Here is a 26,620-nt window from a genome sequence, read left to right as displayed (position 1 = left end):
TCAGATTAAGTCACTCTCCTAACCTCTCCAGTGTTTTCCCTCACGTGTAGAATAAAAGCCAAACTCTTTACCTTGGTTTACAAGACTCTCTAGGGACTGACACCACCTACCTGCCTCTCCAGTCTCACCTCATGTCACTTGCCCTCTTGGTTAGCCCATTCCCAGCATAGTGATAGTGGTGCACAAGTCCATTTCGGGGTCTTTGTATGGGCTGTTACCCATGCATGGAGCACTTGTTTTCCAGATCTTCTCCAGGCTGCTCCTTCTCATTCTTTTGGTCACAGCTCAAATGCCAACTTCTCAGAGAAGACTTCCTTGTCCACACAGCCTTCAGGAGAGTCTCCCTCCCAACCCATAGCTCTCTGTCACACTACCCTGTCTTATTTTCTTGGTGGCGTTTACTACTATGTGGCATAATCTATTTGTTGATTGCCTATCGACTCTCACAGAGAATATAAATTTCGTGAGAGCAGAGCTTGTCTTGGGTCTCGCTGTACCTCCGGGACCACACGTACATTGGGTCCTCAGTAAGGATTTGCGGAATGAATGCCTGAATATGATACATTTTTAGCAACGTAAACACCATGACAGTCTGAGGAAAGATTTAATATTTCCAATATCACTTAAAGGCTTTCCATACATCTTTAGCACCAAGTAATCTACCCTAGTCTTTTGATATAAGGATGAAAATGATCTTCTTATTTGGTAAATTCACTGGAAATATTTAGGAGAGACCACAGTTTATAGTACAGGGGTTCTTAATCTGGGTCCATGGTCCCTTAGAAGGTCCATGGATATGCATGTTTGAGGGGAGTGAGTTCATAGGTGTGACAGATCCTCAGAGAGGTTTGACCCAAATAAAATTTACTTCATTATAGAAAAAGTATTATAGACTCATAAGATCAGTGTTTATGGTCTAGTGTTGCCTCCTGCAAATAATATAAATTTGGGCAGGTTATGTAAATTCATTGTATTCTACTTTCCTCATCTCTACAAATAATTCTTTTGCATTCTAGCTTACGTGTACCTGGCACTGTAAAAGTGTATTTAATTTCATCACTAAATGCTAGGTCTTTGCTGCCTCTTATGGATAACGATGATAGGCTCAGAGCACACTCAGGTCACGTGCCTGAGATCACATTCATCCCCAGGTAAGTTCTAGACCAAGACCCATGCTTCTTCCACTCTCCATATTCCTGCTCTTTGTAAGAGTTTGCATTGCCATACTTTTGGCACCACATCTTCCCCAGGTAGGATAATTTCTTGCTTCACCTCCCTGCATAAAGAGAAAAGCAGCCAGCTGGTGATGTGTTTCTTCTACCAGGTAAGTCTCATACCGAACCAGTTAAGAGCTCTGGGAGCCGAGGAGTATAGATCTTATCATCCATTCTTTATAGAAGTGAAAACTGAGGTACAAAGAGGTTCAGTAATTGACCTTATGTCGGAAAGCTAGTAATTTGCAGAGCTGGAAGATTATACTTCAAACTCTAATATTTTCTTACATATTCTATTACCACGACCTTGGGAATCTTTATTGTGCTAAAATTTTTTACTGGAGAGCTGACTCTCTATCTTCATAGTTCAGTTTTTGGCTGATCTTCAAAAAATTAGTTTAAAGTACTTTGCAAAGCTTGAGCAATATTTTTCTCTAAGAAGACAGGAAGGTATGTGACATGCCCATTGAACAAGGACTAATGACATTGTTAAGAAGGGAGGAAAAAGGATATCACTTCTACATCGATTTCGACTCTTACACATTAACACCAGACAATGACCTCTAAAATGAGGAGAGTGCCAGCTTAACATTGTGAATTGACAAGGATTTTGGAAATGAGGAATTAAGTTTGGCCAGAGATTCAACTCTGTAGCTACGTGGCTGAGTAAGAGGTAGCTGAAAAATCACATGAAAACAACTGGTGAGTATCTGACTTAAATTTTTTCTCTATTCACTCCATCTATACAAATGGTCTATTACAATTTGTAAAAAAAATAGAGAAAATACTTCACAGTTTCCAACAGAGCCTTTAGGTGGCCAATGATATCACAGAGGTCAGTCTTTGGGAATAGCTATGCAGTGCAACTTTTGGTTTTAAATACATTTATCCTTAAGGATAAGCTAAAAGCTAAGTTTTCATAAGTCGTGTCAATGCATAGGAGTTGAAATATAAGCAATAGCTTGTGGGTCACTGAGTGTTTGTTTTTTGCTGCCCTCTCATTGAAACGTACCACTGGACTGCATACTTAAGTTAGGTAGGCTTTCAAGAGAATGGACGGGAAAGGGCAGGTGTTACCAGCTCCTGACTGTTTTCAGTGCATTTTTGTCCCATAGACCAGATTAACTCCCCAGCTGCTTTCTGTCTCTGTCTTTGCCTTGTGGTTCCTTTTCTTCCCTCCTATCAACGCCTTTGTCTATGATGAGATCAAATATCTCATCCGTTTTATTCACCATGTTTGCATTGGAATACTTCTGGCTGTCTCTAAAAATCAAATCAGTCTTCAAAGGATGAAGATACGTGCCCTTCAAGAAACTGACAACACAAAGGGAAATTCAGAAATATAAGGCCCAAAGGTGCATAATGAAGATGGTATAGTTTGAATTATTTCCCTGAATTATTATCTTGGCCTTCTAGTTTCTTTGCCTTTAGCTGTTTTGTTAACATTGACAAAGAAAGCATTTTAGGTTCACGGGGGCTGAGTTGGAAGATAGAGAAAGAGAGAAAAAAAGGCAGGTTATGAGAAACATTAGTCTTGGCTCTCCCACTCCAGGTCTAAATACTACTGTTCAGGGAAGTTTGGAAACCACTGGATAATTTGAGGCTTCTTTGGACTGAAGAGGAGAAGACTAGATCAATATCTCTCCTTCTCTCTCGCATCCTCTCCTTCTCTTTCACCCCTGCCCCACCAAAGAGCCATTAAGGATACAAATGAGGAAGCAAGCTATCATCAGACACTGGATCTGCCGATGTCTTGACCTTGGACTTCCCAGCCTTCAGAACTGTGACAAATAAATGCTTGTTGTTTAAGCCACCAGTCTGTGGTATTTTGGTATGGCAGCCTGCAATGACTAACACAAGGGCATTCTCAGAACGGTAGGGTTTGTTCATCCTTCCTTGGAACAGATGCAGGAGGTATTAAGCCTTCTGGAGAATCATAGTGCCAATCAGCCAGAGGTTAGAAGTGGCTGAGGATGGATTCTTTAGTATTAATTAATTTTATTTTTAACTAATTAATTAATTAATTTTGAGGGTGAGAGAGGGCAGAGAAGGGGCAGAGAGAGAGAGAGAGAGGGAATCCCAAGCAGATTCCACACTGCCAGTGCAGAGCCCGATGTGGGGCTTGATCCCACCAACTGTTAGATCATGAGCTGAGCTGAAATCAAGAGTCAACACTTAACCGACCGAGCCACCCAGGCGCTTCTCGAGGACAGATTCTAAGCAGCGAAGGCCTGAGATGGCTCCTCAAGTCTGCCTAAGATAAGTAGGACACAGCAAGATCCAGAAAAATTCCTGTGCTCCCTCAAGGTAGCAGAGGGCCAACAGAAGGCGACTGGCTATTCAGAGCTGGTGGTCACTTCATGCAACAGAAGATTTTGCAGCACAGGTGGTTGTGCACTAGGAGCCACGCCAGTGGGAAGCAGAGAGCAAGTGGAGAGGTCGCCAGCCGTGGACTGCAGGGACTGGGGTCACCAGGGCATCAGAGACTGTGAGCCACAGCAACCACACCTGTCTCAGTGACACATTACATGCTCCTACACAGAACCATCTTTGCGGGGAAGTGGGGGGGCCTTTGCAGGGAATTTTCAGCTTAAATTTGACAGAATATTGACCCCAAAGGGACCAAGTGTAGTAAGTGTAACCTGAAAGAGATTGTTTACAACCAGAAGGGCTGGATAGAAGAGCTGAGCTAGACAGATTCCTGCCATCCCTAACCCCTACTGCTCGAGGGACTAGGCCTCTGGAGTAAGATGTGATCAGTTAACAGGAAATAAAGAAAGTGTCATATTTTCATATTTTAAGCGATGGCATTGGGATTTAAACAAATATCCACAATGTGAGGGTGACAACACTCATTTGGATTAACAAGTAAAAAGAAAGCCATCCTATTACTTTATTGTCATGCTTTTTAAGCAAGGCAGAGGAGTCCATCAAATCACCGATCTAACTAATTAAAAGCAAAAAAAAAAAAAATCTTGTGATAAATGAATAGAGTAGAATTTATATTTGTGCTCAGCTGCATGAAAAGCACCAGGCATATTTCATAATAGACCAATAACATTGCATTACATGAAGTTCTACACAAAGTCCATCTGAAAAAGAATTACTCAGCTAGTTATTGGAAATAATGTCTCTAAAGGCCCCATGTAAGTTCCCACTCTGCCAGGCTGTCCTCGCCCCCTACAGACTCCTCCCTCCATCTCCCTAGCCTGACATCTGGCTTCCTCCCCACCAATGTGCATCAGATACAGTCAATGTGAAAGCTACACATGGAACTCATAACCATGAATTCAGAATCCTACCACTCTGGGACCAAAAACAGTCACCAATTCGATCATCTAACTTTATTCATTGTATTTGCTGGCAAGCAAGTCTCAAATCTAAAAATCACTTTCATACTCAAAGGACAAAGGTTTGTGAGACAACTTTAAAAATCAAAGAAAAATTATTCCTTTTGGACATGAATTGACTATTGAACTTCTCTAAAGATTTTAATGACTTTACTACTTACGGTATGTAGCAAGCAATTTAGTATTCAATAATGCCTCGCATTATTGTCAAATTTCTGCACTTATGGCACTCCTGTCTTCCTGAAAAGACTGCAAATTCTTTGAAGGCTGAACATCTGGTGTTATACTTTGCTGTTTTGCTTTATTGTAATTAACAGAGTGATCGGCACATAACAGTGCTAAATGTTGATTTATTGCATGATTGAAAGGAATACATAATTCTAAGCTATATTATCATAGATGAAGAGTCTAGTCAAGAATTTTTGTAAGAAAAATATAAATAAAAACTTGGATACAGTATAGAACCTCTTCTGAGCATGCTGAAAAATAAATCAGCCAGACAATTCACTCTGAGGTTAGTGTAATCATTTGTACTGCCAAGAGATCTAAAAATATGATCCAAACAGCAATCTGCACTGTTAAAGTGATATGGCTCTTACCTTTTAAGGTAAGACAGTCAATACTTGGACACATTAAAAATGTTTTTCTTTGCTTATAAACAAACTTAATTTTTTAGGCTTTTAATAGGCACTAAACAAAGACTTTTAAAGAAAATTCATGGGGCGCCTGGGTGGCACAGTCGGTTAAGCGTCCGACTTCAGCCAGGTCACGATCTCGCGGTCCGTGAGTTCGAGCCCCGCGTCGGGCTCTGGGCTGATGGCTCAGAGCCTGGAGCCTGTTTCCGATTCTGTGTCTCCCTCTCTCTCTGCCCCTCCCCCGTTCATGCTCTGTCTCTCTCTGTCTCAAAAATAAATAAACGTTAAAAAAAAATTAAAAAAAAAAAGCAAATTCACGATGGAAAGAAAAAAGTCTGTTGGAGGCCCTCCCTTTTCTCAGAGGTGGAGGAATTAGACTTTCACGGTGTTAGGTTAGGACGATGAAACACAGTCTATAGTTACAGTACCTGTTTGGATAAGTGGTTTCTTTCTGCAAAAAGGTAAGCCATGCCTGTCTTTTGTGCACTCCCTATGTTGGCATTATTTTCTCAGCAGCATCTGTTTAACTGAAATAGAATCAAGAGTTTCTGCGGAACACTTGCTGAGAGCTAAGAGCCCATGGGCACTGGCACAGGGGAGGAATCTCTAAAGAACCTCTGGACGAACTACAATTGGTTTCCTGTGATTGAGGTCCCCCGTTCGTAGCGATGATGCAGCCACAGATCTCCACCTTTCTTCTCGTCATTGCCCCGCAAACACATTTTGCAATCTTTCTCAGTCACTTCTCTTTGCTTGGAATGCCTTCTGGGCTACTGCCCAGTTATAAGTCCTACTCACTCTGCAATGCAGTTCGTGTTCCACCTCTTCCAGGAAGCCATCCCAGACCAGATCTCCCACAGCTAATATTCCTTGTTCTTATGGTCTGTATCTTCATCTGTAAAGCGGGGAAGACAAGAGTACCTACAGCATGACGTTGTAAGGATCAAATGACTTAATTCATGTAAAGTGATTAGAATATGCTAGGAATATAGTGAGACTAACACAGTGTGGCTATTATTATTCATCACAAGACATCTGAGATTTAAAAGTCCCTTTTGTTGAATGCTATCTGTCTTTCTTGGCTTGCTTGCTTCCGTGTTTATGCCTTGTCTCCTCAGGAGAGGGAGAAGAGTAATGAGCGTGCTTGGTTGGAAAGCACCTTTGTTCTTGATGTGTGTAGCTAGTTCGGAGGGTGTGCTGCACAGTGGAGAGTGTACAGAGAACGCAAGACCAAGTTCCCATAGACACAATGACCAGGGATCCACGAGACCGGAAGCCAGAGATATTTTAATCTTATTAAGACCCTGTTCTCTCATTTGACTGCACAATTCCAACGCAGAGGAACAGATCAGGCTGGCTTGTGATTTATCATCCTTATAATACGAACCTTCTAGCTCAAACACTTTCCTGGAAACGGACCTACTTTGAGTAGGGCAGTGAGAGAAAGAGGATACAAACGTAGCCCCAGTGGTCTTCCAAAGCCAAAGCTCAAAGAGCTGGGCTTCCGGGAGAGTGAATTCCTCAATCCCTGAAATGAACCACAGTCTTGAAGATAAGGCGCACTTCTGCCAAGGCGAATGGTAGCAGCAGGCAAAACTCATGGGTTTGCGTTCCTTTTATTATTCCATGAGGCATTCCTAATCCCAGGGTACGGCTAAACTGCTAATTAGACTAGGGGTCATGGAGGCGATGAAGGTTCCTCCCTTCTTTCCTCCTTCCATTCCTCTGTCCCTCCTTTCTTCTTTTCCCTCCTCCCATCCACTCTTCCTTTCAATAAATATAGTTTTAACCTCAAAGAATTCCTCCAATGATCATTTGGATGTTCTAGGAGATGCAGACCTGCTCCCCATTCCCTCTACCTCTCATCCCCAATTGGGCAGACATGGAATAATGAGATCTGACTCCATGAACTTCATTCAATTCCTTCATATTAAAAACTAACTTTTCTTTCAATAAATATTTATTGAATGACCACTACCTGTCAGCACTATCCTAGGTGCTGGGGAAAGAGCAGTTCATGAATGAGACACAATCACAGCCCCCTGGTTCTTGTTTTCCAGGGAGGAGACATACACACCAAATAAAAAATACCAACATTTTGGACTATGGTAAATTCTATGGAGAAAGTTAAAGGGGGTCAAGGAAATAAGGAATGCAGGTGCGTGTGTGCATTCTGTATGCGGTAGTCAGGGAAAACTGCTTTGATAAAGTAACACTGGGCAGAGACTGGAAGGAAGTCAAGGGCAAGCTATGTGCAGATCTGGGAAAAGAACCTTCGAGGCAGAGGGGACCACAGCTGTGAAGGCCCTGATAGAGGAGCAAGTTTTGTCTGTCTAGTGAACAGCGATGGGGCAGGTGGAGTAGGGAAAATGATCGGAGATGAGGCCAGGAAGACAATGGGGCCAGATTGCATAGGGTCTTATAGGGCACGGAAATGACTTTGGCTTTGCCTCTGAGTGTTTTGGGAGCCGTGGGCAAGTTTAGAGCAGGGGAGTTACATTCTGTCTGCTATGTGGGGGATGAGTATCCAGTGAAAAGCTGGGAGCAGGAAGGAGTTATGGCCAGGACTACTGGTTGCCACTTAATCACTACCTGTCCTTTCTTATCTTAGTGCTAGAACCCTGATTTTTTTCTGGTAGCAGCCCTGTGCCCAGCTGAAATCTCTATTTCTTGGCTCTCTCTCAGAACCGGACCATAGTCCTGTGACTACGTTCTGGCCAAAGAACTGTAAGAAGATGATTGGTAGCATTTTTGGAATGCTGCATAAAAAGAGCTTACTCCATTGGGAGGAGGCCTTTTTTCCCCTTTTGCTTCCTCCTGTGACCGGCCGGGAATGTAAACATAATGGCTGGAGCTGCAGTGGACATCGTGACTCGTAAGGTGACCCTTCAAATGAGGATGGTGGGACAGAAAGCTCCGATAGGTCTCTGGTGAGAGCGGGATGCCTCACCAACTTTGCACTGCCTGTTTCTGGACTTGTTTCACAGCAGAGAGATGTGCCCTCCCATATTGCCCACATCATCGCTATTTGGGATTTTTTAGTTATACGCAGCTGAACCTAAACATAACTATATAGGAGGCCGCTGCAGTCCTCCAGGGGAGAGAGGTGGTGGACCAGAGTGGCAGCCAAGCAAGTCAGATTCTAGTTAGGTTTTTGCAGGTAGAGCCTTTAGGATTTGCAGACGGGTTAGACACAGGGGTGAGAGGGGAAGAGAAACCCTAAGGAAGACTTCTAGGTTTTGCTCCAAGCATCTTGATAGCACCATTAATTGCAGAGATGCAGAAGGCTAGCGAGAGAGCGAGATTCTGGTTTTGGGCAGAATCAAGAGTCCAGGCCAGTGGCAAGTTGGCCTTGCTTGAAGCAGGGAGGGACACGGAGAAACAGGAAGGAAGGTGGGCGCGTGGGGTGTAGACTGGCGGAGAAATGAAAGGAGTTCCTATCCAATGCTCCCATTTTCTCAACAAAGTATGAGGCCAAGTCATCAGCTGAGACTGAAGGAATAGAGATACAAGGTGCAGATGGGAGAAGAGAGAGAGACAGAAGCAGTCACGTTAGAGCAAGGGATTGTTGGGCAGCAACGGGCGGGCCCTGCTGGTCATTTGGGCCAACATAAAGTGAAGCAGTCAGCAACACTGTGCGTCGTCCTGTGGCCCAATCTAGTGGCACTGCCGGGCTTCGCAGGGTTTTGCCAGATGAGTCCGTAGCATATAAAATGAAAGGAACCAGGGGGCGAAGGGGTGTCTGCAAGACAGGGATCACAACGATGGATCAGGTATCTAAATTGGGGAAAGGGGCAAGTGAACACACAAGACGAGTGATGGATCGAAAAGTTGAGGGTTCTTGAAAAGGCTGAAAAAATTGCCGGAGTGTGGACATTTGGGGAACCAAGCAGGGCAGCTGCTGATGGTCAGAGAGGCTCCTGCTGAAAATGAGGGGCTCCGATGAGAGAGAGGAAAAGTCACTGATGAGAAAAGGGATGAAGAAGCCCAAGACACTCGAGGTGTTAAACAAAGTATATTAAATTTTTTTTTAACGTTTATTTATTTTTGAGACAGAGAGAGACACAGCATGAACGGGGGAGGGGCAGAGAGAGAGGGAGACACAGAATCGGAAGCAGGCTCCAGGCTCTGAGCCATCAGCCCAGAGCCCGATGCGGGGCTCGAACTCACAGACCGTGAGATCGTGACCTGAGCTGAAGTCGGACGCTTAACCGACTGAGCCACCCAGGCGCCCCAAACAAAGTATATTAAGTATAAGACTATCCATAAAAATTGTTCACAAATTCCCATAATTAGTTGATTTATTAACCGGTTTGAATAAAGATACCATTCATCAGTGTAAGTACTTTAGATTAAAAGTTTGTTTGTTTGTTTGTTTGTTTGTTGGATGGGACATTTACAAGACTTCACAGAGCAAAATTTTACCCCCAAATCTAAGTGTTTGTTAGGTGAAAATGCAAGGCATTTTTTTTTCCCCACGTACAACTTCTTTGTACCTTGATTTTTTTTCCCCTTCCTGAGTTTTTTTTAAAGACGATTAGTCCGTTAATGCAACCTTTTAAAAACTGACCTGTTTTTTCTTTCTAAAATTCTTCATGTCACAGCTTGTTTCTTCTAAGCTGGGCCCTTGCCTCCTTGTGCTTGCCTCAAAACTTTTTCACAACTGGAAAAAAAAAAAACCCTCTTATTCCCATATTTACTTACTTTTACAGATGTTTATTTCCTTCCTGCCTGCTTCATTTCCCCGTCATAACCTCATTCTTGCTCAGATTTCTTTGTCGAGGGGAAAGAATTGGATGGTTTCCCAACCCATTCTGTGAGAGAAGTTTCTGGGCCTTGCGAGCCCGCAGAACCTTGCACAGTATCTTACATCTAATGAAAAACCGTCATATTACGGGATCAGGCCGCAGGTACAGGTCCGATTTGTCAGAGGTGGTCTCTGAAACGTTGTCAACACTGCTTTGCTCTTCCAACCCTCAGTCCCTCTTCATTGACTAAAAAATTATTAATTGGGCGCCTATTCTGGGCTACTCAGTGTGGTGTTTAAAGTAATTCGCATTAATGGGCAATGACTGATTGCCTTAATTCTCTCAGGGGCATTCACATATCTCAAATGTGCATATTAATCCAAATAAATCTCTGATTCAATAGAATAAATGTGAAACAAACCACGAACAGCGTAGGATTTTCGGTGACAGAACAAAGGGACTTCCCTTTGGACCCCAAAGCAGCCTTCCGATCCCTGAGAAGGTGGGCTAGGGCAGAGAACTGGGAGGCAGAATTTGTGTGTGTGCATGTGTGACACTACCCGCCTCATCCATAACTCTCTCCAGCTTAAGATCTAGGTGTCTTCTTCACCCATTTCAAATCAGGAATGAGAGGTACGCATGGATTATGGTTAAATCGTATTATTCTTAAATTATAAGTTCCTGACCTCAGGATCCTCTTATTGTCCATAGAACAGTTTTCAGATACCCACCTTTAAAAAGGTTTTCGGGAAAACGGTCTTAGAATCAGAGGGGTCCCTGGCTCCTGATTCTTTCTTGCAACTGGCTGGCTGCTACTGGAATGTTGCAGTGAGAGGCACCAAAAACCCAGGGCATCCTTTCTCAAGGTGGCCTGGGCTGAGTGAGTTTTATCTCTTCCTCCAATCACTGTGCAGATTAAGAGAAAAGGGCCCGGGCTGGGAGACAGTGCAGGGCAGTGGTTAGTACAGTGAGCTGGAGAGTCAGACTTCAGTGCAGCTCCCCACCAGACTCCTAGAAGCTCTGTGTCTTGGGGCAAGTCCCTTGAGCCTCAAGTGGTACAGCTCGTCTCCAGCAGTAAATGATTCTTACTGGAAGTGTGGCTGATGAGAGCAGCCCTTTCGTGCATCGCCCACCCCCATCACCAGATCGGTGTTGGATGCGGTCTTTTCTACCTTGGGAGGTTCTCTTTCAGGTCCAGAAACTTCCCAAGGAAGGGAGGGAGGCGGCGATGAAGTGGGTACCTAAGGGCCCTTCCCCGCCTTATCGGCTAGAGGAAGGACCTCCCGGAGTCCGCCCTGTACCACCGCCTTGCCTCTCTGGGCGCTACGTGGATGAGGGGCTCTGTGAGCAAGGGGAAAACTTTCCTTTCTCTACCAGCAGTCGGAGAGAGGAGCGTGGCCCCAGGGGTCATGTCGAATTATAATTCACACCACTTGCTCTTGGACCATCTCAGTCAAGTCTCGAACACATACCCAAGTACCTTTTTTTTTTTTTTTAACCGGCCTTTTGTAGGCAGCTCGGGATCCAGAAGGAGAATTGAGTTCCTGAAATGAAAACAAACAAACAAAAAAAACATATAGTAAAAGAAGTCGTGCTTCTTCCTGCCGGTGACTGTTTACAAGAGAGGGAAGTCAGCGGGGCCCCCCAGAGGTCGCTGGTGGCGCAGAAACTGAGGCCAGACTGTAGAGAAAGGGGGAAGGAGAAAAACACCCAGAAACTTTCTTCCTCGTGGCGAATAATCGCCGCCCCCCGCCCCGCTCCCCGGTCAGAGGCAGTAACGTGACACCCGAGAGAAACCCGGAGACCCGAGCGCCGAGAGGGAGGGAAGAGGGAGGAGAGAGGGCCGCGGAGAGCCGGAGAGGGAAAGGGGAGGAGAAGAAGGAAAACCCCTGTCAAGGAGGTGGAGCGAGGCGACGGTGTCCGCCTCCCGTTCCTCCCTGCCGTCTTTTAGAGGAGTCTGAACCGGGACAAAACACGCCGAGACCGACAGACACAAAGCCGGGGGGTCCACGCTGGCGCTGGAGGCGAGCCCCGGCGGCCGCGAGCGAGCCCGAGGCGCGGCGGGGCGCGGGGCGCGGGGGCGCTAGCGGGCGCGGGCGCGGGCCGAGCCGGGGCCGGGCACCTCGGCCGCTCGGGCCGCGGCGGCGGGGACCATGCCGAGGAAAGTCTCCTGAGCCCGGCAACTTCGGCCCCTCCCCGCCCCCACCCGGGCTGCCCTCGGCGCGGCCCTGCCCATGTGCAGCCGGCCGGCCGGGCTCTCTTCCTCGCAGGCGGATGGGTGACCTTTTCCTGGCACGGGCAGGCTGTGCGAGGCGGCGGAGCAGGCGATGAAGAAGAAGCAGCAGCATCCCGGCGGCGGCGCGGATCCCTGGCCCCATGGGACCCCTCTGGGGGGCGCCCCTCCGGGCCTGGGCAGCTGGAAGCGCCGGGTCCCCCTGCTGCCTTTCCTGCGCTTCTCGCTCCGGGACTACGGCTTCTGCATGGCCACCCTGCTGGTCTTCTGCCTGGGCTCCCTCTTCTATCAGCTCAGCGGGGGACCCCCTCGCTTCCTGCTCGACCTGCGGCAGTATTTGGGTAAGGAAGGGGGGCCGGGCGAGGGCGGCGGCGGCCGCGCGAACTTGTGCGGGGGAGGGGGTGGGGGACAGGGGCGCGCCGGGGACTTGTGGCGTTGCGACCGCCCGCCGGCGCCCCGAGGCTCCCCAGGTGGGACGTCCGGGTGCCGGCTCCCTCCCGCGCGTCCGTGCGTGCGGCCGTCCGCCCGTCCGTCCGCCCGGAGGCGGCGGGCCGGGCAGGTACCCCGGGCGGGGCGCCTCATACCTTCCCCGCCTCTGTCCCCGGGTCCGGGGCGGAGTGCGGGCGTGTGTGTTTGTGGGTGTGTACGAGTGTGTGTTTTGTGGCCTGGAGGTGTGGGGAGCGGCGAGGGGAAGGGACAGTCCCCCTCCCCCCACCCCGTGGCACTGTCGGTGACCGTAGTCCTGTCTCGTGAGCACTCCGGGGGCGTGTGGGGGGTGGAGTTAGCTCCCCTCCCCGCTCGGTTCTGCCAGTTCTGCCCCGCGAGTCCCTCTCCTGCCCGCCGGCCTCCGTGACCCAGGGGCAGTTTTCGGGCCCCCGTGCTGACCCTGGGCTGGCTTGTCCTTCGGCGGCGGCGAGGGGGACGCGGGGAGGGGCTGCGTCCGGGGATCCGGGGCTGTTCGAGGGCCCGGGTCAGCCTGGCCGGCAGTGTCGCCTGCTGTGACCCGACTCTCTTCTGCGCTGCGTGCGTCTCAAGTCAGAACTTTTTTTTGGGGGGGGGGGTTGCCTTGCGCTCGGTGTCTTAGGAGCGAGGCCGCCCGTTTTTAGCAGAGGTGAGGAAAGGGTTGTGCGGCGAGAGGAGAGAGCGGCCGCAGAGAGAGGGCGTGACCCGCCGCTCGGTGCGGGCGCGGGGAGAGCGGTGCCAGAGCCGCGCGAGCGCACGCCCGGGTCCCGGCTCCGCGGCTGGCGCGCGCCCCGGTCAGGGAGGGGCCGAATCTCCACCCCCCGCCCCTGCCCGCGCGGCCCGGAGAGCTTTTGCGGGGGCGGGGGGAGAGGCTGGGGAGGCGCCAGCTCCCTGCCCGCGTCCGAGGTGATGAACCTGAGCCACCCGGCCAACCTCCGGCATCTGCCTGGCGCGAGCGGGTGCGCAAAGGGAAGCCTCTGGAGCGCTGGGCCGTATCGGGCCAAAGACTCCAGGGGGGCTGGAAGCCTCCACACTTCCCTCAAGAGTCCCTGAGTCGCGGAAGCCACAGGTCTGGATAGGAACCACCTCAGCAAAGTGACAGATGGGTTGAAGCGTTTTGAAATAGAAACGCAGATAACAAGCATGCCCTTTCCACGCAGAGAAGCTCAGATTTTAAAAGGTACGCTCCTGTTTCGGTAGAAACTTGGGAGAACTCTGGTTTTGTAAGATGCTTTAGGGAAAATTAAAGGAAAACATTGTCCGAGCAGATTTGCAAATAACAATCCTCAGCATCAGGCTTCTAAGAAGATTGGGGGTAATAACGCACTTTTATTAAGGAGTCAAATCTCTTTTTTCCCTGAGTTCTGCATTTTGGAGTCTCATGGAGACTTCACAGGGTCTCAGACACCTGCTAGTGCTACGAAGGTAACTTTTTTTTTTTTCTTTTAAACCATCAACAATAATCCCTGTTAACTGGCACTGGGAAGTGTTTTTGAAGCTTAGGGGTCTGTAAAATCTGATAACGAATACTTTGTTGAAATTCCCTTTAAGCAAAATGTGGAGGCCAGTGGGGCAGGGAAAATACAGTGCATGGAGGAGGAAGACATCTGTGTTTAGTGCCCTCAAAGCAGTTGGCTTTAGGGAGGGCGCTCAAACTTCATGGGCCTCAGGTTTTTCATTAATAGAGTTCCGGGCTGGACTAGGTTGTATCTCAGACCTCCACCCAGCTCCTAAGATGTTGCGGTTCTGATACCCTTCTTGGGGACAGGAAAACCCGAGTGGAGGAAAGAACAGAGGCAATCCCAGGGGGTAAAATCAAGAAACTGTGACGTCTGGCACGTTAACCTTTTGAAAATTGAGCCCAAAGTGTGTTGTGCCCAGAATTGAATGCTTTCATCATATATTTCAAAAGATGAGGCCTGATAAATTTGGGGGCTCCGTTGGTAGAAGGGTGACTTCACTCTGGAACTGGGAAGGACGGATCGGTTGAACATCGCTCCTGTTAGTAACTCATCAGGAAGTTTCTGACTGACATGATGGGTTAAAAAAAAATGACATCACTTCCGTGAACTGAAAATAGGATACCTTGGCCAAATTTGTTCCCTGTTGTTTGTTACATAAATATAATGATTTTGGGGAAGAGTGGGCTTGTGGTCTTTAAGAGGGTCTAAAATATACCCTTAATAATATAAGGCCAAGGTATCTGCAGAATACTTTCCCCTTGTTTCGTCCATTCTATTATTTTAGTGTCTGTCAAAACAAAATTTGTGGTTAGTCAACATATCCTCTCAATTTCCTGAGTTAGCCAATTTTGGAGGCCAGTGTTTTCCTTAAATATAAGTCCAGATAAAGTGAAAATTTTCCAAATCAGAATAACATTTTAGCAAAAATTGTTGCCAGGGTGTTATTTTAATATACTTGTGTGCCATTATACGTCGGACACAGAGTCTCTACTTGCTATTTATTGGCATTAATAACTGAACCTACTGTATCGAATAGGTCTTACAACATTGAACCTATTGAATGTTCTCACAGTAGAGCCAGGAGATATGACCATTCACGGTCAAAGCTAACATTGATTGTGCCTGGTCCCGTCAGTGCACATGCAGAATGAAATTGTATGCACATAGCAATGCTACAGGTGGGTTCGGTTGTTATTCCCATTTTTGATGTGGCAGAAATGAGAACACGGATTCACCGACTTGCTGAAGGACACCCAGCCAGTAGGCAAGACCTGAACCCAACTCCGTCTGATTCGGGCGCCCACTGCACAGCTCTCCAATCAGCCAGGAGGCAAGTGCAGATCTCAAGAGCAGACTGGCTGAACACAATCATACTTATTTGCATAATTTCGCTTTCCTTTTCTTGCTCCTTTTGTTCTGAACATCTTCAGGGGCCAGCAGGGAAGGGAAGTAAGTCAAGCAGCTGGTCTGCTCTTAGCTCCACCTTCCCGTGTTAATCCCCGTGTGCCACGGAACTCAGCTTTAGCAGACCCACACAACTGGAGGTGATGGGAATTAGAATCTTAAATCCCCGATCTTTTGCCTTCCTTTAGCGATTTGTTCTTTGTCCACGCTAGAAGCTTTTTGCGTGTGTGGCCCCGGATCTGTAGCATCGGCATCACCTGGAACCTTGTTACAAATGCAGATGCTCAGGGCTCATTCCGGACCAATTGAATGAAAGAGTCTGGGCGGAGGGCCCAGCACTCTGTACTTTAGCAAGTCTTCCAGGTGACTCTGATGCAGGCTGAAGTTCGAGAACCATCGTTCCGGAATATAGCTCTACTTTCAGAAAGCCTCCTATATAGTTGAGCGAAAGACAGGAGATGAAAGAGAGGAGATTTACCGAGTCTTTTAAAGGTGATGTGCGTGGTTTCATCTTTTACATTTCGACTTTGAAAAATGCATCTGCTTTGCTGCTTAAGCCTCATTGTTTCAAGGGAAAGACCAGCCAACAGCCGCAGCTCCAGCTGGCTTTAGACTCTCTGAGGTTAGGAGATGGATGGAATGGGGTGGAGCTGGTAACCAGAAGGAATAGTGGGGGAAGAAAGGGAAAGGAGGCAGAGATGATGCTTTCTCTTCCCACAGAAGCCGGTGGAACAGTTCTTTCTGGTCTGTTTTGGGAACGGGCAGAGTATGTTCTCCTGAAAGGTACTTTCTGCTGCCACACATTTGCAAAAAGGAAAGTAAGTTAGGGGGGTGGATCATGCAGGAATAACTGTGGCCTTGGTATTTTCTTTCTTGAAATGGGTAGAGGGAGAACACGAGCATACAGTGGGGTAAATGGATGGATTTAGCAAAAGGCTGTGCCTAAACTTGGCTACCATAGTCCTTCCAATTCAGTGAAATGCATTTTTGTGTTTTGAAGCAGCATTCAGACTTTGATTTGCTATGGAAAACAAATACAAATCACATAAGATCTCTCCCCCCCCCCCCCCCCAGAAATTAGGTTATGATACAGCCTCTGCCAGTAGCCTCATTACTTATGAGCTGTGGAAATATCAGAATCTTGGGATAACACTCATTACACTGATGTAAACTGAATAAGCCAGATGGCTTACTACAGATCTTCTACAACTGGCAAACTCTAATGATTTATCATCAAGCCTTGGATATGTGATTTAGCCTTTATGGGAACTAAATTTGTTGGGTCGATCTCAAATTGACATGCTTTCCTTTCCATTTTTACGTTGTACTACTTTAAATGGGGACGCACCACTTCTATTTCAGTTTCCAGAGTTGCCAATCTTTATATATATTATATACGAGGATGGCAATTTCAAGTCAAAAGACGATAGAGTAAAAGATGGAACTGTGTTGCATTTGAAATTCTCTAAGTTTAAATGAATTTAAAGGAAAATGTCAAAATAGAGGTCCTGATCTGTTACAAAATCATTTCTTTAAAACTTACAAGTCAAATTTAATTTGTCTTCTGCACATCAAGCATGGTTTAAATATAGTTTGGGCCCCAGACAGCAATCTAGGAAATGAATGCATTAGATATAATGTTATCAATAGAAATTGTTGACAAAAAAAACCAAAATGGCATTCTTGTTCATAGCTGCAAATGTGTTTTATGGGGTTGGTTGGGGACACAGTAGCACTGTATTAGAAGAAGGACAGAAAATGGAATTCAGCAATGGCAGACTGGTCAGTAAACACAGCACATGAATGGTGAAAAGCATTCTGCTTTGTAAACTATTTTTGCTGTAGACTAGTCTCAGTATGAATTGTTTGAAAGCACATATAAATATGTATTATCTGGACACTGTCTTTCCTTAAATTCCCTGTCATCAACCCAGGTTTAAAACACTAGTTGGCTTTGTATTTGAGAAGCCAGAATGAAAGTGGTCAAGCTGTTTGAGTCCCGAAAGAGATAGTATCTTTTGCTTCCCCCCGAGGAAGCTCTAGGAGCAGACACTGTCTCTTGCCTTGCAGCTGTCCTGAAGGGGAGCAGTGATGGACAATGAAAAGGGATCTTATCTGACAGATCCTGGCCGCTTGAATTGTTACGAGTTATCATTTGCTCTTTTGTGTTTTGTTTTTGGTTTTGAAAGATGGGAACACTTGACCGCAGGGAAATTTCGTCTTACCTGTATTGATTTTTATTTAGAGAAACTCAACTTTAAGCAGTGATGGCCATAAACCGTTTTATTTATTAGACCCGGGGACACAAACACTACTGTTTCACCCAAAACTCTGATTTGCAGAAATCAAAAAACTGTAGCAACTGTTGGGCAAGAAAATTCCAAATGAAGCACCTTTCACTATTGCTGTTAAGTTTTTAAAACAGCTTTATCGGGATATAATTCAGAAACCATACAAGCCACACATTTAAAGTGTTTAGTAGTTTGGTAGTTTTCAGTATATTCATAGACAAATACAGCCATTATTCTAGTTGATTTTAGAGCGCGAAGAGAAACCCTATCTTCCCTTTGGATGTCCCCTCCCTCCGCCATCTCCTCAGCCCTAAGTCACCAGTAATCTACATTCTGTCTCTGTAGATTTGCCTATTCCGGACATCTCCTAGAAATGGAGCCATATAACACATGGTCTTTTGTGATTGGCTTCTTTCACTTGGCATATTGTTTTCATGACTCATTCATGTTGTAGCATGCATCATGCTCCCTTCCTTTTTATGGCTGAATAATATGCCAGTGGATATAGCACATTTTTGTTTATTCATTCAGGTGTTGATGGACGTTGGGGTTGTTTCTATCTTGCGGCTGTTGTGCATAGCGCTTCTACGAACTCCTGCGTGCCGTCTCTGTTTTAATACCTACTTGCCGTTCCTTTGGGTACGTACTCAGAAGCAGACTGCTGGGTCATATGGTAATTCTATGTTTAACTTATTACAGAACTGCCAAGCTGTTTTGCACAGTGGCTGCACTGGTGGCCATCCCCGCCAGCAATGTACGAGAGTTCCAGTTTCTCTACATCCTCACCAACACTTGTTCCTTTCCATTGTTTTGATTGTAGGCATCCTAGTGCATGCGAAGTGTATTTTGTTGTGGTTTTGTTTTGCATTTCCCTAATGATTAGTGACGACGAGCATCTTTTCGTGAGCTGGTTGGCCATTTGTATGGCTTCTTTGGAAAAAAATGTCTCTTCACATCCTTCCCACATTTTTGAACCTGGTTATGTTTTTGTTTTTGGGGTTTAAGAGTTCTTTACGTATTCCGGAATCTAGACCCTTATCAGATATATGATTTTGCTATTTGTTTTGAAGTTGCAAAAGGTGGTGCTGGCTGAAACACAATACTGTGGCGTATTGTTCTCTGTGTAATAAGTGTGCACCTTCTCAAGGAGCAAGAAAGTTTCATTTTTAGTCACTTTCAAAGTGCTAATTAATTACAGTGTCTGCGTATAGAATGAAATCTAAATAGATTCCTAACAGTGAACGGAAGCAAGGATCTCTTCAAAAGAATCCTGGGGGTCTTGTTTGCAGTGATGAGGTATGGATTACTTTGAATAGGAAACCCTTTGGTTGTCTGCATTTAGTTCTCACATATGTAAATTCTTGGATAGCCAGCATTTATCCATATTACAGATGTCTGAAGAGATTGCTGTGACTCATATGTGACATGTAAGTGAAGCCAGTTTTGAACAGCAGATTATAGTACAGTGGATGTGAGTATCTGTCTTGTATTTGCTCACTGGAATGGAACTGATGAGCTCAGCAGGGGAAAACATTTGGGTACATCATGTTCCTTATACAAGGTATTTACTACCAGGATACCAAGGAGATCTTGAGAATTCTCATTAAATTAGAATTCACGTGCAATTTGGTTGTTATTCATGTTGTGGTGTAACATACAAGACAAACGCATAGGAATTTACTAAATTCCTAGAATTTACAATTCCTAGAATTGTTTCTCTTTGGTAAATTAACTTGCAGGCTTTAGAAAGAAATATTACTTGGTTTTGTAAGAGCGTTAGACACTTTTGGTATGCTTAAAAAATAGGTGTTCTCAAAATGAGAAGCTTTAAGACAGATGCAGTCAGTTCCATGCTGCTTGGTAGAGGCTCAATTTGAATAATTTGTAACACTCACATACTGAAAATCACAGGGGAGCCAGATAGCTGCTTAGTGTTGAGGGTATGCTTATACCTCCTGGTCTGTCTCCGGGTTTCTATTAGTTGTCTGTAATTTCCCAAAGATAGCCACTGACTCATTTTTCTGGTCTCATTATGTGACTTTGCCTCTGCTATTGCCTCTCTGCTGGTGGTTTAGGAAGCTCAGGTTCCAGTGATGACCTCCGAACTCCTGTAATTATTTCATGATCACGTCTGAAGTTGTGACATTTTGCCTTGTATTGTGATAGTTCATGGACAAGCTCCTTGAAAGGAGGAAGCTTATTCAGTACTATCCAACTCTACTTTGACACCTCTCCTGTGCCTCCTGCACAGGCCCTCAGTAACTATCTGTTGATTCAATATATTTGCTAAGCAGAATGTTCTTCACTAGGGTTCCACATCCTGCGTTGTTTGGTCTCTATTTTAAGTAGAGAACATGGGGAAGGGTGCCAGGAAAGACTTAAGCTCAGGTGATGTCTACAGCCTGCCTCTTCCTGGCTGTTTGAAGCATATGTTCCAAGCAAAGATGTTAAAACCACTATGACATACAGTTCTGTAAAGATTTCCTCCATGCATGGGGATAATTGTTCACCTCTTAAGAATACCTGAGGTCAATGTAGAGCTTTGACTGCATATAACTAGAATGCAGACTTTTTGTTTCTTGTCATTTTCCTGAACCCCGACCAGTTGCTTTGGGAGTCTGCAGATAGTTTATTTCTCTCTCTAAGCTGGTGTCTTTTCCTTACATAGCGATTTGTGTTAAATTAGCTAGTACGTTTCAAGCGTGACTCTTTGTCTTCAAGGAGATGAGACCAAAAGATGATGTGGTTTTGAAATTGTGAGCAAATGGATTTTAACCTAGAATGGCAAAATGAGAAACTATAAAATCAGGGCTCAGTGCACAAACCCATTGACCCTTGTTTGATGAAAGGTATTGAATAACCTTGAAGTCGTGGCTTTGGTTAAGCAACTCTTCATTCACTCATTGATGGGTGATTTAAGTAGTTATTTACATTTAGCCATATTGCATTTCTGGAAACACCATTGATTTTTTTTTTTTTCCTAGCTCAGTGAGTATGAGTTTCACAGTCTTGATGAAAATAAAAATGGAAGTATTCTGAAACATACAAATTCTTTTGTTCAGTCATTCAGCAAATATTCATGGAAGGCTTGTGAGCCAGAAGCATCAGACATTAGAAAGAATATAGGTTTTAGAGCAGAGATTTTTTTTTTCATAATTTTTAAAATTTATCTTTGAGAGACAGAGAGAGACTAAGCATGAGCAGGGGAGGGGCAGAGACAGAGGGAGACACAGAATCTGAAGCAGTCTCCGGGCTCTGAGCCGTCAGCACAGAGCCGATGCGGGGCTCAAATCCACAAACCACGAGATCATAACCTGAGCCGAAAGTGGACGCTCAACCGACTGAGCCACCCAGGCACCCCCTACAGAGAGATTTTGATGTAAATCCCAGTGCGACTCACCAGCTGGGAGAACTTGGGCAATTTTCTTAACGTCTCTGAACCTCAGGTGTTTTGATCCGTATGACGGGATTGATAAGTGCTGTTTTATAGGATACTTACCTGACCCACGGCCTGGCATTTGAATTCAACAAATGTCAACTTTATCACTTTGTTCTTCGCTTCTCTCAGACTCCCCTCTCTTCTGGCACGAAAACCTACATTCTTGGGGACACACACTTGTACCAACACCCATGCTGGTGATGCATACAGACTCATCCCTGGCTTGGTTTCCAGTTGAAAGCAGCAGTCTAACCAGGAAACACGAAAGTATTAAACTAGTATTCCTGTGGCTCATCTTGTCACCCTCACCCTCCGATTCGTGGGGGCTCTTCAACGGCGGGCAAGTTCCAGTCACTTGCCCTGTTAATTAGACACACAGGAACCTTCCAGTTTCTTCCTTCTGCTTGCTTCCTAGACACAGTCTTGGAAGAACACATTCTAGGCACGGTGTGCTTTCCTCTGTTTTGAATTTATCCACGCTTTCTCCCCCCGCACTCGCAAAATAAGAACAGTTGTGCAGGGGGCGCATGACGCAGCCGACTCTCTGGGACGGCCTGCTCTTTGAGAATGGCACTAGTGGCCTGTAGCTACGCCCTTTCAGACAATCAGAATGCCAGGCACACACTGTGACAGGTAGGAGGGCTTCTCCCAAGAGAGATGGAACCACCATGCCCAGCGGTACGGTCACTTGCTTTTCTCCGGTTCCTACTTGTCTTCTATTGGAAGTCATGGCCAGAGTGGTGAACCCAAGTCATGGATAATGCCTTTGCCCAGAGGCAGGTGAACTTGCCTCTGTTTCCCATCCTCTCTGCTTCTTCATGTTGCCAGGACCTTCCCAGCCTTGGGTGGGCGCCGGGGCACGTGAGAGCCACGGGCCATTACTCTCTGCCGTAGCTGGTCACCCAGTTCCTTGAGAAGTTGAAAGCAAATGTGAATTCACATCGTTGAATAGAAAGTTAAATTTTGTTTGGAAAAGCCATGACCTTGCAGTTCCAGCGCAGAGCTTCCTGCTCTGACACGAGGGCTGTTTGACGTGAATGCGTTTGTGCTGAGTAAGGAGAGGCAAAGCCATGCAGGTTGCTGGGAGGGATATGGGACCTGGTTCTGGAAGGGTCCCCAAATAGTTCAGTGGTTGGTGCTCTTAAGTGACATGAACCTCCTAGGCTTAGGTTTCCTCACCTCTAAAATGAAGACGTTTGATTAGGTCCCATGATTCTCCATTGTTTTTCTTTCGTACGACCCTCGTCGTCAGCAGTGTGTCCATATTGCCTTGATGGTTTGTCTGGGACTGTGTCCCAGTGGCTGGGACTGGGACAATGGGGTGGATTTGGGGTTCTTCAAAGAGATTCTCTAGGTGATTTTTATATGTAGCCCCAGGAGATGCTGCTGCTTTTCTCTTTAGAATCACTGCATTTGGTATTTTCTACGGGCCTGTCTACTCTTAAAATCATGTGAAAGAGATAAGAAAGTCCTCTTACTCTAGCAACTGAAATTATAAGGCGATTTCCTTTGGTACCAAATGCTTATTTATTAAATTTTTTTTTTTTTTGCAACGTTTATTTATTTTTGGGACAGAGAGAGACAGAGCATGAACGGGGGAGGGGCAGAGAGAGAGGGAGACACAGAATCGGAAACAGGCTCCAGGCTCCGAGCCATCAGCCCAGAGCCCGACGCGGGGCTCGAACTCACGGACCGCGAGATCGTGACCTGAGCTGAAGTCGGACGCTTAACCGACTGCGCCACCCAGGCGCCCCCCAAATGCTTATTTAAAAGATTGTAAAAGTCAAGTGACTAAGGCAAGTAGAATGCACAGAAACGTTTTTGACCATTATTTTCAAAATCTGAATCATAGTCTTTTTGGTTTTGTTTTGTTTGTTTGTTGTTTTGTCTTCATTAAAATTGGCAGTATGTTTCTCCATCATCAGCAGTTTGCCACAGCCTATCCGGGCAATAGTGGGAGAACCTTGCTCCCGAAACTGCGGGAAGCAGAATATCCCTAGGAAGGCAGAGAGAGAGAGAGAGAGAGAGAGAGAGAGAGAGAGAGAGAGAGAGGAAGCAGACTAAGATACGTCTTTCCAGAATTCAAAATCTAACAATGCGATAGGAAGAAAGGAGGAAGACACATAGGAATAAGAAGCTGTGTTGTTCAAAGGAGACTCTCACCCCCGCCTGGCTCCCTGCTGCTGGACGTCCCATTGCCCTGTGGACAGCTCCAGTGACCGAGGGAGTGGTTCGCCGTGTGATGAGCTACTTCTGGGTAGCTTCACTCTGCCTCTGCGAGTTCTTCTGGGAGCTACACAGAATAGTCCATTGGACTGCATCATCTTTCAGAGGACTGAAGACAGGAAGATGATTGTCTTACCCCCCCACCACGTGAATATTGTCCAGAAAAATAGATGTCTACTCTATTTTAGCTCCTCATCTGAAGTCACCTTCAGCACAGAAAGCACAAATAGCAAAGGGAAGAAAACGACTGTACAAGTAGAGCCTTCGGAACAATGGCACCCCGTAAGCGAGGCAAAAGACCCAGACTGGGGACAGATGTTTTTCTAGGAAACGAGACGAATATGCAGTCTTTCAGTGGTCAATGAATCCATAAAGAAGAGAAACACTTTGTGAGATAAATGGGCAAGGAATATAAGCAGGCAGCTTGTAGGAGAGGAGACACAACTGGCCAGTAAGCAATTCGAGAAGACTCCATGATCTTCACTCTCTTAAGCGCCTTCACCCCTTTGTCTCTGTGGCCCTTCACTGGCCTGTAGAACTGAGGAAGCTTCCGGTTCCCTCCATCTGTGAGCCTGCTTTGCAGAGAGGAGTCACGATCAGAAGTGTCTCTCTTCCAACCTGTCCTCTTTTGAGAACGACTGCCACATCCTCCACCGTTCTGTCCTTATGACAGGTGAGTGGACCCGGCGGGCGCTCTCGGGAGCCCCGACTCGGGCCCAGAACAAGGAAGTCTCGCTGGGGTCTTGATGCCACATCTGTGCTGGGTGGTCTGCTCACTGAGACGCCCTTCTCCCCACTCGGAACTGCAGCCAGCGAACCGCACACAGTTAACACACAGCAGCGCCCGCACCCCGCACCCTGCCTCTCCGTGGCTTTGCTGAGTCCGTCAGAAGCAGAGGGCAGAAGGAACTGACGCCACGCTTAGGATGCAGCACCTTGCCTGGAAGTATTTTCTCAATATCTGGGAAAACAAGTGGAACTGACTCATCTGGATGGAGTTCTACGGAAATGTGACTGCAGATTTCTTGCGATTTCATTCTGCTTTAGTGTCAGAATTCATGCAGCGACGTGCCAGCGAATGTGTGTAAAATCACATACAGATTTAGACACCCGAAGAGGAAGTTATTTTTACCAGGGCGGGGAAGGAAACAGAAAGTGCCGGTTGGCAGAGACGTTGGGGCAGGGCCGAGCGGGGAGGTGAGGTGTCTGCATGACCGGGGTGTGGGGACGCTCGTGTCTCCTGTCTTGCCAGACTGGCCTGGGGGCTGCGGTGTGGTCGTCTCTGAGCAGGTCAGGTGAGGAGGGCCTGTGCCGGAGACCTGCCAGGGGAGAGTGTTGGCATCACCTCCGAGTAGGATGCTAGATGCAGCAGTTGTGAGGTGAACATTGGTTACTCCCGAGACGCGTCGTGTACTCTCCAGACAGTTCCGCAGGAGCCCCGCTCCCAAGATCTGCCCAGGACACGGACGTGAAAATGGAGCAAAGCGTTCTGGAAAGCCACACAGATATAAAAACCAAATGGCGCGGCGTCTTTATTTTGCCTCACCAGATGACAGGAGTGAGGCCGTATTATTTTCTTTGCTCGTGCTTTTCCCAATTCCAAAGGCTGCTCTTGTTTGCTTGCCCAGCAGAGATCCGAGGCCTTTTGGAGTCTAAAGTATTTGTGGTTATGTTCTTCTAGTCATGCTGTGAGATGAAGAGGTTCCCAGAAATCGAAGGGAGGGAGAGGGAAGTGTTTGTCAGGATCCAAAACCTCTTTTTATTGCCCTCTACCCTTGGGCAGAGGGTATCTAGAGTTAGCATTTCGCGATAACGCTGGAATCTCATAAGCTTGCAGTTTGATCACAGACTTCTCCAGTGCTTTTGGAAAATACTTTATTCAAGCATTCTTGTGCCTTGCTGTGCTGTTCCTTATGGCCGGGGAGGGGTGTGTTAAGTTCCCTCTCTGTGCCTGGGTCGTGGGATGCACACAGTTATGGAGGTGCCGGTCTTTCCGACCTGAACTTGGGCATAGAGAGAGAGTGTGGGTAGAATGTCAATAGGTGTGCTGCCCTAGCTTGGAGGGAGAACATACTAAAACACGTTTGGGTGGGTGCCTGGGTGGCTTAGTTAAGTGACCGACTTCAGCTCAAGTCATGATCTCCCGGTTCGTGGGTTCGAGCCCCGCCTCGAGCTCTGTGCTGACAGCTCAGAGCCTGGAGCCTGCTTCGGATTCTGTGTCTCCCTCTCTCTCTGCCCATTCCCTGCTCATGCTCTGTCTCTGTCTCTCTCTCACAAATAAATAAACATTAAAACACACACACACACACACACACACACACACACACACACACACACACACACACATACTTGGGTTACCAAGAGGGCTTCTGTTTTAGTGTTGCATTTCTTTCACGGCATGATGCATTGCTGTTTGAAAACACAGTTCCCTTTGTCCAGAATTTTTCCCCCGGCCACGTCGTTGGAATGATAGGTGATCTTTTGTTAATTTTAGAGTAAGTCTTGCCCACAAGGCTTATACTTCATGGGAGTTTCACATCGATGAGCCTTAGGGGATCAAAGAACATGCGTTTTCCGATTGCTTCCGCCTGCCCACCCTCCTTCACATTCAGCTTGGCAGTTGCCCTCTCTTGCTTCTCTCTCATCCCTTCAACAAATGTTCATCCAACTCCGGCGAAGTGCCAGGTGCTGGAGATAATGTGACCAATAACACTGCGCTCACGGGTGTAGGGGCAGAGAACGGCTGAGGATCAGGGTAGGGAGTGATGAACAGGGGCCTGTGAGAAGCTACCGGAAGAGAGTAGAAGCAGGGGTTACTTGTGCCTGGCTATGGTGAGGCTGGCGATCTCTTCGGTTAAGGGTCTGTCTGTGCCAGTCTCGAACTCTCAAGTCTGGCTGCACGATAGAATTACCCGGAGGGCTTTGGAAAATGCTGATTTTCATTCATTGGGTCCGGGTGGGGCTTGGGCACCTGCGCATGTTAAAAGCTCCCAGGTGATTTTGGTTCGCGGCCAGGGTGGGGAACCGCCGTAGCAGATGCAGGGCGCTGCGGTTTGGTGTGTGTATGAGGTCTTCTTCCAGGGGCTGTTCAGGGGTGCTCCACTTAATTTAAATCTTTTATTTGGTCGTGACATGACACTTCAGCTTTTGACTTC

At 46.6% G+C, this 26,620-nt stretch overlaps 1 protein-coding gene across 2 annotated transcripts in view; it reads left to right on the top strand.

The window, feature by feature from the left end:
- The first annotated feature begins 12,071 nt into the window (after positions 1-12,071).
- Positions 12,072-26,620, top strand: part of UST (uronyl 2-sulfotransferase) — a 318,788-nt gene continuing 304,239 nt past the window's right edge. The window contains exon 1 of one of the 2 annotated variants that reach the window (XM_047101207.1): positions 12,072-12,521. In XM_047101207.1, the coding sequence (XP_046957163.1) occupies positions 12,275-12,521 (247 nt within the window). In that variant the 5' untranslated portion in view covers positions 12,072-12,274. The remainder of the gene's footprint in view (positions 12,522-26,620) is intronic. The other variant, XM_047101208.1, reaches the window with a different exon arrangement.

Source organism: Lynx rufus, unplaced genomic scaffold (genome assembly GCF_022079265.1).
Source record: "Lynx rufus isolate CCGP_SWC_20201006 ecotype Redwood Valley unplaced genomic scaffold, mLynRuf1.p SCAF_6, whole genome shotgun sequence".
Lineage (NCBI taxonomy): Eukaryota > Metazoa > Chordata > Mammalia > Carnivora > Felidae > Lynx > Lynx rufus.
This window is presented reverse-complemented; position numbering and strand designations above follow the sequence as displayed.